Here is a 13265-nt window from a genome sequence, read left to right as displayed (position 1 = left end):
ATACAGTGGGGTATGCTATAACGAACGTAATTGGTTCCAGAACCTCGTTCGTTATAGCATTCGTTCGTTATAGGATTAATCCGTTCCAGGCCCCCAAATACAACCACTTAACACTGGAAAAATTCTGTGGAAAATGTAAAAAATACGGTACTTTATCTTACCCTAGTGTTATTCAGCATGCAGGTACCCCTAAACACTGGCACATCACTATCACTTCCACTGGGAGTCTTGGCTTTAAGGTCCTCAAACAATTGTCTGGCCTTCTCACAAATTATAGCTTCACTAATGTTACCACCTGCCATTTCTTTCTCCTTTATCCACACTAAGAGTAAATTTTCCATCTCTTCAATCACATTACACTTTGCTTTGCTAAGTCTAAAGATTCCCTTAGCCACTTGCACAGTTTTTAACTCCTCTTTATTCTTCAAAATCGTACATATAGTCGATTTAGCCATCCCATATTCATCACTAAGTTTCGCAATGCTTCTTCCATTCTCACGTTTCTTTATAATTTCTTTCTTAGTTTCAAGGGTTATTAGCATTCTCACTCGCTTTGGACGACTCATTGTTACAATTGTATACTTGTATAACAAAATAGTTATACAAATAACGCGAATTTCCACATCAAAAGACGAAATTTCAACAATAACAGTGGTGCACTGGCTACACAATGAGACAAAGATGCCGCCTGACGCTCTTGTTGTGGGTCGCGGTACAACAATATTCATGCGCCAGGCGAAATAGTCCCGTATTCATCCGCGTTCGTTGTAGGAGTTGCGTTCGTTATAGCATTCTCAATTTTATAAGTAAAACCGTTCGTTATAGGAATATTCGTAGTAGGATCCGTTCGTTATAGCATACCCCACTGTACTCCTAAATTACTCGAAGAACAAGTTTATTAATATAAAATCAAAGGGGAAAAGAGATATTATTAACATATAACTACAAGGTTCAACTGGTGGGCTTATTGCACACCGTATTTTTTATTTACCTGTTTTCTTATTTTCTTAGTTACTCAACAGCAATTACTCAGATATTACACTCTTACCGTGTACAATCTTGCTGGTGTCACATTACATTACATAGCAGGACCAGTTCCCTGACCTTACTCACAATACATAATTACATGGCAACTCCTTGCAGATGACTTTACTTCTTCCACCTTACTAGGTATTTCTCATTACATCCAGTTATAAGACCAACTGGCATATGATGCTTCACAGACTGTTTGGTAGTGCATAGGAGATGCACTCACAACAACACGTTAATACTGATACAAACACCTACATGGGTCCACTACCCATGATAGCGTAATTATTAACAAACTCATACAACCACACTGTGGACCATAACTCCAAGGCATAGCACTGGCACCTCCAACAACTGATGACTGCTGTTGTGGTCGGTTACACTCCGACACGAGGCGGGTCTGGGGCCCTCGGCCCATGAGGTAGAGTGGAGCCGATTAATCATGCTGAATCAGCGTCATCACTCCTATATTGACCACTGCTGGGTATCCACCGGCTCTGAGCAACCTGTGGGTTTCAATTAAGCCCACCCTCGATCTGAGAACGAAGGTGAAAGGTGATATGGGAGGTTTTTTGGGGAAGCATGGTGGGTCACAAACAAATCTTTAGTCTCGCCACGTCAGATATTTACGTTATATTACTTCTTACACTGGGTGAATGACAATTCCACTGCTAAAGCATGAACAATGATGAACACTGATATTCACTACAATAGACTGAATCAAACTGAATGGTTATAAACACAGAACATACCTGAGAACGAAGGTGAAAGGTGATACGGGAGGTTTAATCCTCCCGCCTCGCACTGGTTTATATACCCCTGAGTTGCCAGCGATCGCTACTTACGCAATGACAGAAATTACAAACAATCTAACTGTTACTCATTCAAGGATGACCCTCAGTTGACAAAGGTCTGGCGAATTACTAAAGTTGATTTACACAGACTAATTCAAGATTGCGTTTGCCAGTAGAGAGTGGAATAAACGTAGTGACAACTGTGTTCGAAGGCAGGACTTACTGGGAGTGATCCTGAGTGTTAAACGGATGGGAAAAACACGTCTCTCCTGAGATTCTACAAGCGCGGTGGATTTGAGTGTTATGTAGCTTAATATGAATTGAAGTGGGTTTTTAGGAATGACAATGATGTGCGCAGTACAGTGTGGGGGTAAGTTGTTCCACACCTTCACACCATGATATTTTATGGAGGTCTGGGACTGAGAGGAGCGCATGGGGGGTGGTGTTAGTAGCTCTGGGTGCCTTAAGTTGGAAGTAATTACAGTCGGCCCTTAACATACGCGGGTTTAGCATACACAGATTTGCAAATATGCGGATTGCCCCGCCGGAGGAATATTCTGTACATTGAAGTACATTCAAATGCACGCCATTCAACTCGCGCTCGGCACCGAACACGGGACACCGCCCGCTCCCGCAACCTCACACACACACACACACGCATAGCTCTCCCTCACTCAGTCAGTCTCGCTGTAACCACGCTTGTGTTGACATCAGCATTGTAGTTGCAAAAATATTACATTTCCGTGAATGTATTATATCAAGCACAGTATGAATAGAATATCACTAATATAACAGTATTTTAACCGAAAACTATTACAAAAACGAGTAACATATCTTGAACATCGGAAGGTTAGGTAAAGTCTTTTGTTTTCATGTAGTTTATCCTAATTTACATTGAAATACATTACGTTTCAGCAAAACTACTATATATTTCTGAGAATATGGAAATGTAATATTTTTGATGAAAATAACGTACGTATTACAGTGGAAAGTGGGATAAAATCGTGACGAAAACAATGACTTTCGCTTTCTTTCGTTCAAAAGATGTTACCGTAATCTCTTTTCGAATGGTTTTCAGTTAAAAAACTGTTGTATTACAATAATATTCTATCCTAATTCACTTGTGATGCAACAGTTTTTTTAACTGAAAACCATTCAAAAAGCGATTACGGTAACATCATTTGAACGAAAGAAAGCGAAAGTCATTGTTTTCGTCACGATTTTATCCCACTTTCCACTGTAATACGTACGTCATTTCAGCAAAAATATTACATTTCCGTGAATGTAGTATATCAAGCACAGTATGAATAGAATATCATTGTAATATAACAGTATTTTAACCGAAAACTATTATAAAAACGATTAACATCTCTTGAACATCGGAAGGCTAGGTAAAGTCTTTTGGTTTCGTCATGTATTTTATCCTATTTTACATTGAGATACATCACGTTTCAGCAAAACTACTATTTAGTTCTGAGAATATATTCATTCAGGCGCAGTTTAGGTAAAATATACATGTGATGTAACATTTTTGTAACTAAAAACGATTAAAAAAACACGTACCCTCTAGCCTGTTCAAGGAGAAGACTGGGAGGAGCTGTTTGGTGTTGAAGACGATGACAAGGAAAATGATTTTGATGAATTTTAATGAGAATATTAGAAATATGGTATCGTAGTATTTATTCAAGTGAATTAGGATGGAATATTATTGTAATACAACAGTAGTGACGATGTGGAGGAGGCGGAGGGATAGAGCGGGGAGGAGTGATGACTGACGGGAGCAGGGATGAGTGGAGATGCCAGCCAGTACATTACGGGTGTACAGTATTAATTGTTTTTATAGCTCTTTTTGCATTTTAATATTAAATACTGTACATTACGTTTCAACAAAACTACAGTGAACCCTCACTTTACGTGGTTAATTCAACCCACGGCGGCCCGCGTAAAGTGAACAACATAACATATGGGATTAATTGAAATAGAGACCGGGCCAACCCCCAAACTCCACTTTTTCAGACACAATACCTACGTTGTAGTAAAAATAACTTCTTAATTTTATGATGGTATGCACACACAATTAATAATTAAGAGAAATATCAATAATATTAGGTTTTTAACACTTACATTAGTAGAAAAGATGGCTGGGCACACGGGGATGGGGGGTTGGTTCCGAGGCAGAGGGCAGATTATTGGCCCTCACCTGTATCACTTGTATCAATTGTATCACTATCCACCTCAGAGGCTTGCAGGGCCTCTTTGTCAAACCCCTCAAAGTCCATATAAGTCCATATCCTCACTATCATTATCACTATCACTGACTTGGGCCGGCTGTGGTGGGTGGCGGGTGAAGAACTCGGTAATGTTTTGATGACTGGGCGACCTTGTGTGCACCCTGCTCGCGCCGCTCTCCGCGTAAAAGGGTACACACACCGCGGAAAGTGAGCATTCCGGTTTCGCCAGGGTACCGCGTAAACGTGGAAACGCGTAAAGTGGGACCGCGTAAAGCGAGGGTTGACTGTACTATTTATTTCTGAGAATATGGAAATGTAATATTTTTGCTGAAATGACGTACGTATTACAGTGGAAAGTGGGATAAAATTGTGACGAAAGTAATGAATATATTCATTCAGTCACAGTTAAGGTAAAATATACTTGTGATGTAATATTTTAATGAAAATACGGTATCGTAGTTTTTTTTGTTTCAAATTTAATTAACAAAGATTGGTGTTTCAAATGTAATGAACAAAAATTTATGTACAGTATCTATAAATAAACTTTAAAAAAATTAATACTTTAATAAATTAACTTTAATAAATGAATACTTTGTTTTACATCGTCCTGTGCTACCATACCATGGCTTTGGCTACTTTGGGCTCGCAAGATATCTGCCCTGGCAACTGTACCGACACTCACAGCTGGTGGTGTGTTGGTGCATCGTTTCCATTGTTTACTGGTAAATATTTTTCAACCTAACGAAACTATTACCCATTTAGAGGTCGACCCCCAATTTTTGCCAAATAATTTGGTCTTAAAAACTCGAACTACACACAGGTATATACGGTAAATAAGGACATGGGGGGCCAGGGATTTTTTAGGGGGGGGCAGCAATAGTACACGGATTTTTAACATTCACGGGTATCTCTGTTACCTAACCCCCACGAATGTTAAGGGCCGACTGTAATGAATATATGTCCTTAGGCCATATTTATATAATATTAATTGATAGCGGCTAGTACATGGTTGGTGAGTCAAGCGGTTGATGGGTGCACAAAAAACTAGTTCCCTGTACTTCATATATTATCAATATGTTAATTAATTTTAAAATTACTAATAATTTTAATATAAAAAATGCAAAAATATTAAAGAGCACAACTTTTTTGATATTTACTCCACTGGAAACGAATGTAAACATAGAACAGATTTCTGAATTGGCAGACTAGCCGTCAGCTCATGCTCACAACAAAACGTGTTTGTCGTAAGGATTTCGTTAATCAAAGTTTTGTTTGTTAACCGAATTAGATCCTTATGGGAGGTAATTCCTTAATCGAACCGTTTGTTAACCGAGGGATCACTACAGTATACTGTACAGTACTGTATATCATACAATGTAGGAGATAAACACAGCCTTGTCTTACTCCCTGTCTAACTGTGAACCAATTAGAGTTCATTGTTTACAAACACTGCAACCTCCTGATGCCAGGCTTGGAAGATGCACCCTGATTTTGGAATGTAATTATAGAAAAAAATCTTTTTATACTTACTAACCGACACCAGTGAAACTGTTGCTTGATATACAGCCCTTTTGGCACAATTACACACACCTCTTTGAATATCATCACTTAGAATTGCTCATCAGTCGTCATTTTCATAAATTAGAAAAAAAATCTGTTTAAGAAGTGGAAATCTTTAATACAGCACTCATTTTCTACACCTGGTCACCTTCGCATCTAGCGGGCTGTAGTGTTTACATTCTTTCTCTTGTTTTTGTCGGTCTGACAATGACGGAAAATATTATCCAACAGTAGAAGGTAAGAAAATGTAAACATGTACTGTATATCAACGTCTAAAAAAAAAAAAATCTAAATTAAAAAAAAAAGTAAAAAACAACTCGGTAAAAATCGGTTGAATTAAAAATTTTGGTAAGCAAACAATAAAAATCACAAAAAAGTAAATCTCTAAATATCATGTCCAGTAAAACAGTCAAAAGCATTTTATTCATCTTCAAATCCTGAGAAGTCGTCACTGTTGGATTCATCACCAAGCTCTGGATCATCACGGGAGGAAATATCATCATCTTCACTACTGTCAGTCTCGTACAACAAGTTGTCTTTGGTGCCATCCATAGCATTACTGATACCACATTTTTTGAAAGACTTAACGATAACTTTAGTTTTAATATCACACCATGATGTCAGCACCCATTCACACACTTCAGTTATTGATGGACGTTTCATCCTTCCAGTCGGCGTCATATCATGATTCCCCTCTATCATCCATTTATTCCATTGCTCCCTCATGTTATTCTTAAAGGGCTTATTAATGCTGACATCTAGCGGCGGTAACTGGGAAGTCAGGCCACCAGGAATTTGTGCCAGCTGTGTGTTGAGCCTCTTTGCTAGCCTTTTGGTGTTTTCAGTCCTGTGAGCACTAAACTGATCCCGTACTAGCAGTGAATTCTTTCGTAGCAGGCCACCAGGACGCTTGGACCACCTTCTTCATCCATCCATCCCTTGGGTTGTACATGGGCAGCACATGGGTAGACTGCAGCTGACAAGTGTGCCGAGAGATATGTTCCATATTCTGCATTGGCCAAACGATGACCATCATTCATATGGATTGTTTACATAGTAAATAGGGGGTGGTCTTAATACATCACCATCATTAAATTAAAGCGGAATTTTGCAGATAATGAAATTGTAAATTGGGGGTACCTCTATTTGTTGAAGCATAGTAGTAACATTATAACTTCAGTGTCAAAGAAATTCACACGGAATTACCAGTAGTGTGGGTTACGAGAAGAGAGGCATAATGGGAAGTCGAGGTTATGTTGAGAAGGATGAAACCACAAAAGTAACCAGTAGATGGCAACACCTACTGAGTATGCAGTTATATGCAGTACAGTATTTCCTTTCTCTGTATCAAGCAAGAATGTCTAGGAATACATCTATGCTGACATTCCTTCACAAGTTTGTTCCGTTGTTGATATTCCACCGTGTCATCATGTATAATGCTCTCTAGTTAGCACTTTACATACTGTACTACTACAGTATTGTATAGAGGTTAAGCGCACTGGCTTGTAATTATTCGTGCAGTGGCAATTACCCTTTTTAAATGCTGTACAGGACTCTTATACTGTACGCTAATTTCCTGTCATGAGGATCTCTTGTTCAAACACACACCTGCTGAAGAAGATACTGAGGGGTTCTAAGAGTGCATTGCATAACTATTAATAATCTCAGATGCATAATATCAGCTCCAGGTCTTTTATAAACCTTGAGGTTAGAAAATTTAATTTCTATTACACTCTTCTGAGAACCCTTTATACCTCTAATAGAAAAACAAAACAATGAAATGCTGTTTCTTATGAAGTAAAGAACGAATAACAATAGTAATCTGAACACACCAGAGGAATGTGTAAGCCAGAAGTAAACACAACAAACTTGTATGCCATTGACATTACACAACTGTATAATGTTATTACTGCTCTTTGACAACTAAGCTCTTTTAGCATGTAACTAGTTTAGTAATTAAACTAGTCCATCAACAATGATAATTATTGAGAGAGAACCCGTTGTGTGTATGCCAAAGTAAGCACGCTTGGATGTGTTCATTAATCCAGATTGAGACATACCTGCACAGTACTGTACAGTATTTATGAATGAATTTAAGGCGAGTTTACCACCTTGCACCCCTGAAAATTATATTATCATGTCGCTGATAACATCCTTTACACTTCAGACATGTAAATTCAGCTCGTAAATACTTTTATGTCACTACCCACACTATTTCCCAAATCTATCACAACATTCGTGTTGCTACACGTTTTTAAAACAATGATTTACTGTACACTTTTAAAGGGGGGCTAGCATGCACAACCACGTACACTAAATCAGTCTTTTTTTTCCATGATGAAAATTGCACTCTTGGTTATTATGATGAAATAGAATTCAATCTATAGAAAGATAAATACATTTAATAGCATATAATTTTAAGATGGTACCAAATGTATGGATAACACCTTGGCTGAACACAGCCCAGCCACAGAACAGTTTGTCCTGATCCCTTATGCCAATACAGTAGTATGCATCAGCTGACTGCTGTCACAAACTAAACATTCAAGGTTCTCTAAGTACAGTACTGTATACACTTCAACCAGTGAAGTTGCCACCCTTAAGACTAAGGGTACAAGACCACAGCTCTCTGCTCCATACATTTTTGGGCTGTCTTTATAAATCTTCTCAATCTTTGGTTCTTTGGAACCAGATTTCAATTCCATTTAATTATTCAGTAAAATCTAATCCTAGAAAACAACAACTGAACCAGTGAGTTAGTATTATATGAACAATTATTGCTGGCTTGATACACAGCCAATCAAATTTAGAAACCAACCCAGATATCAACTAATTTCCTTGACTCTTGCTTCAGGCATGCCAAGGATAATGGGTATCGATCATGGATAGTGAACAGCCGCATCAGGAGTTGGTGAAATGTGTGGTTGTGGGCGACACAGCTGTGGGCAAGACCCGTCTCATCTGTGCTCGTGCCTGCAACAAGAAGTTCTCGCTCTCCCAGCTGCTCAACACACACGTGCCAACAGTTTTCGCCATCGACCAGTACAGGATATACAAAGAGGTCAGTATATGATTACTGTACATCACAACTAGCAACATTTAACTAATACTTGTATACAGAATTTATTATAATATGCAGTCAGGGTGTGGCAGCCAAGTGGATACAATACTCACCTCCCGTCCTAAGGTTCTTGGTTTTATCCTGGGACACCCTTAGTCTACCCAGATGGTTGAGAGCAGTTCCAGGCATGTTGCCACCTTGTGGACCATGTTCTTAATATACTGTAGTCCTGTATCCACATACTCCTTAATGCTGTCAAAGTCTCTCATAATATGGTCTGCTTTATTTTAACCATGATTTATATTACAGTACCAGTACTGTACAGTAGGTACTGGTACTGTAATAAAAAAAAAGTGTTGTATTCTCCCTCCTCTGGGTAGTATTGGGAAAATTGCTTTAGTCCATATTATCCTGTAATTAAATAAATTACGCTTTGCCGATAGTAATGTGTGGTCTAAAGTCTTCATTGTTTGACACACATTACTTTTTTATATTCTCCATAACCGTTCTGAGAAAACTGTTACTACAAATGTAATAAAAACTAATCCGTTTAATTTTTTTATATACCCTGTACTGTACTCGATTCAGAATACCCATACTTTTGTGTAAAGTTCTTTTAATTAATTAAATATTCCAGTCCTACACATACTGTACATTGTACACAACACCTGTGTGGCAGTTAAGCCATCACTATAATTTTCTACAGTTCCTTGTGCCATTGTTGTACTTATAACAACCTTGATTGTGAGTACAGTTTCAATTATCTACTGTAGTTGAGATCACTACATCTAAGATCAAGACTTACTGGTACTGTCTAAGAGTAAGACCTGCCTCCTGAGACTGATGCCTTTAGAAATTGAGACCAAGACCAATTGCAGTTTTAGTATTTACCGTATTTATATGCCTGTGTATAAGCCAAGTTTTTAAGTTTTTAGGATAATTTTTTTTCACAAAATTGGGGCATTATTTGATTTGATTTTTTTATGCCCTAATTTTAATTCAGCGACATATGTCCTAAGCTGTTGCGTCACCAGGGATGTAATTACCACGATCAATCAATCATTATGATCAAACACTCTAATGCAAACTTGGGGGTTAGATCAGTTACAATCTGTACTCTGCAATAGCCTGTCAGGATTATAATGTTGATAAAAGTTATGGTACTCTTCATTATGCCTAAAAGTGTGTGGTAAAATAGAAAAATATACTGTTCTCACCATTGAGAGACTGGCTTCTTTGTGTTCCCTTTAGCATTGCATTCTTGAAACAAGTACCGAGGTATCTTGATATTGGGATCAAATTTTGTTGTCGTCTGTCACAAAACGGAGAGTAGATTGTCGCTGTTTAACCCATTTTGAACCTTAGACTTGTTAAAATTCATGAAAATGAATGTTTGTTTGTAAAAGTAAGTGGAACCAAATAAGCATGCATACAGGTATATTGCAACCTTCTCATGCAGGTGTGGATACTGATCTCGAGGCAAACATTTGTAGAGTTGAGTACTGTATATTACAGTACTTTTCATAAATTTTGAGTGAAGCATGTCACAGGTTTGTAGATCAGTTAGTTTTAACTGAACTTTTGGCTCAGTTTCACCAGAAAATATGAAGTGTTTACCATTTATCACAAGAGGACAAAGATGATCACACTCCAATAGTATTGGCATTTATTGTTTTGTCTAATATGGGTCTGCAGTCAGAATGCATGTGTGGGACATGACTTGTCCTGTAACCAACAGAAAAACAGGTCTACTGTTTCTGTAATTTGTTTAGTGGTTATGAATTTCAGCAATCACACACATTGATACTGCAGTACAGTATATGTATTTTTCATGGAAGATCTGAAAGGACATATCATTGCCCTGTGCAAAGCAGTTTGCACTATTAAGGCACAATTACTCTTACAAATTGCTTTGCCATTGAGCAGTTGTCTTTACACAGAGTACATGTCAGCCATTCTTCCTGCCACTCATTATAACCAGTTAAGTTCAGTAAACCCTTAAACATTGCAGGGGTTAGGTTAATGAAAATACCGCGAAGTCCCAAAACTGCAAAGCTCACCCACGGGAAGCTATGGGAAGCCCAAATTGCCCCAAAATGAAGAAAACCCACTCCAGGTGTTCGAAATACATACATTAAAATGAATAGAACAGTTAATGTAAAACAACAAAGCTCACTATAAAGCAATAAAAATATTGTATGGTAATATAAATATGCACACTCAAACCATCCTTTACTAGCTGTAAAAGATGACTTCTTTTGCTCTTGACTGTCACCGGCCATACCGGTAGCACCTCTAGCCAGGCTAGCACCACCACTTGCACTCACACCTGCAGCACTGTCACCTTGTGCACTAACATATATAGCACTGTCACCATGTACACTAACACCTGCAGCAGTCACCACTTTCACTAACACCTGCACCACTGTCACCACTTACACTAGCACTTTCACTTGAAAAACATTCATAGAGAGTCTTAGCTTTGTCCTTGATAAATAGAGTCAACACGTACATTACAGCAGTTCATATCTTCAATCCAAATACAGAAAGCCTTCTCCATCTTACTTATAACAGGATCTCTAATATGCTGGCAGCTTTTATAGCACTCAGGGCAAATCACTCACTGTCGCAATCCCACTACCCTTTATACCTGGGGAGTGAAACCTACCCCAAGTTATTATCAAATAAAGGAACAAATAGGGAACACGGCAATAATTATCCCCACAAAAACCTACTCAACTAAATGTACTTGAATAAGTATGAACAAGTTGAAATAAGTAAGTCACAAAAGGGAAGATAATTAATAAATTCAATTTATGTTCTAAAGGGAGTACTGACTATAGCAAACAAGAATTTAAGGGAATAAGTAATTATATATTAAAATAAGGGTGATGCCGGAAGGGTGAAAATATACCGTTAAGGAGTTAGACCAAACGAATATTACTTAACATAACTATATTACACAGACATACAAAATATATACATACAACAATCCCTACAAAATAGTTATTTCCTACCAAACAGGAGATTCCTTACCACCAGGATCCCTTCCTAGGCCTAACTAAACGTGTCACTAATACCTGATACCCCTAGGGCATTGCAGAATACTGGACAAGGCACTAGACAAGGGTCAAGGCTAGAGAACGAACGGACACGTCTACCATATGCCACGGTTTTTCGCTACTGGGGAAGCGTGCCCACGCGGTGGAGGAGCACGTCTCATATCACGTGATCCAGGACATTTGCTAGATATTTTATATAATTAATTAATACTACTCTTGATTTGACTTAACAGAGTAACACAATGATGCATATTAATAACATACATAAATATACAATTAACCTAAGTAACTAAGAACAATAATAATATAATAAGTACAATTAACAAGTTAATAGCTTGTGTGGAATAGAGGCGTGAACATATGCCTCACGCCATGCGAGTTCCCGAGCGCCACAGGCACGTGACACTCACGAATCTCCTTTTCTTTCTTTTTTTATATAGCAAATGCTTGACACGTTCATGCCATAATGGCAACCAAAGGCATCACAGCTCAACTTATCAAATACAGTATACCCTAGCTATTTACAGGTTTGTGATTCACGGTTTCGACTATTTGCGGTAAGCAGATGGTGGCTAGCTTACGAGTCTCTCCCACAGCGCAACGAGTCACCCCCACGTGCCCGCTGTGTCTCATCTTCCTTGTTTGCGCTCAACCATTGCCTGTGTCACAGCATCTCCTGTGTTGTACTCAAAATTCTGTATTTGTGTGAAATGAACCCTAAAAGACTGCCTCGTGTCAATGCTAGTAATGCTATTGGAGTGAAATGTAAAAAGCAGAAGTCAGTGATGACCCTGACAAAGAAAGTTGAATTAGACAAGTTTAAAGAGCGGATGAGTGCTGCCGCAGCTGGTCAGTTGTTTGGTGTGAATGAATCCACAATGCGGTATATAAGGAAGAATGAACAAGCAATTCATGATTCTGTTAAAGTGAAGGCTCTTGCAAGTGCTAAAGTGGTGCGGATTGTACATTACAAGAACATGGTGCAGAGGACCAGCACTGCAAAAATGTGCTGATCAACAGCAGTGTGATTCAAGAGTCTTTATGCCCATTTTTACGAGTCACCAGGTGGTAAATGGGTTAGTGCGGCTACTGAACAAACTTTAAGTGCCAGTAAAGGTTGGTTCGAGAATTTTAAGAGAAGATTCTCCATAGTGTGAAGCTGACTGGGGAGGTTGACCACACAGCTACAGATGCATTTCCTGCAAAATTAAGGAAACTAATTGAAGGGAAAGGCTATAGACTGGAGCAAGTGTTTAATGCTGATGAATCCATTATATATTGGAAAATGATGCCAGGTACAACATACATAAACAAGCAGGAGAGGTGTGCCCCTGGGTTCAAGGCAGCCAAGGACAGTGATGCTCAACTATGTGGCAGTGCAGCTGGCCACATGATCAAACCTGGCATGCTTTACCACTTGGCAAACCCTAGGGCTTTAAAGGGAAAAAAACAAGTACCTTTTGCCAGTTTTTTGGCAGTCCAGCAAAATGGCATGGATAACTGTTCAAGCCTTCCTGGATTGGTTTCA

The 13265-nt window shown here is 38.6% G+C and overlaps 1 protein-coding gene across 1 annotated transcript in view; it reads left to right on the top strand.

The window, feature by feature from the left end:
- The window catches only part of LOC121862389 (rho-related BTB domain-containing protein 1-like), a gene marked incomplete in the record, with an annotated part of 135601 nt that overhangs the window by 24551 nt on the left and 97785 nt on the right, over positions 1 to 13265 (top strand). The window contains 1 exon segment of the mRNA XM_042360655.1: positions 8469 to 8675. Within this exon segment, the coding sequence (XP_042216589.1) occupies positions 8496 to 8675 (180 nt within the window).

Source organism: Homarus americanus, unplaced genomic scaffold (assembly GCF_018991925.1).
Source record: "Homarus americanus isolate GMGI-L3 unplaced genomic scaffold, GMGI_Hamer_2.0 scaffold31037, whole genome shotgun sequence".
NCBI lineage: Eukaryota > Metazoa > Arthropoda > Malacostraca > Decapoda > Nephropidae > Homarus > Homarus americanus.
Note: the sequence above shows the minus strand (reverse complement) of the source record. Positions and strands in the feature narration are given on the sequence as shown.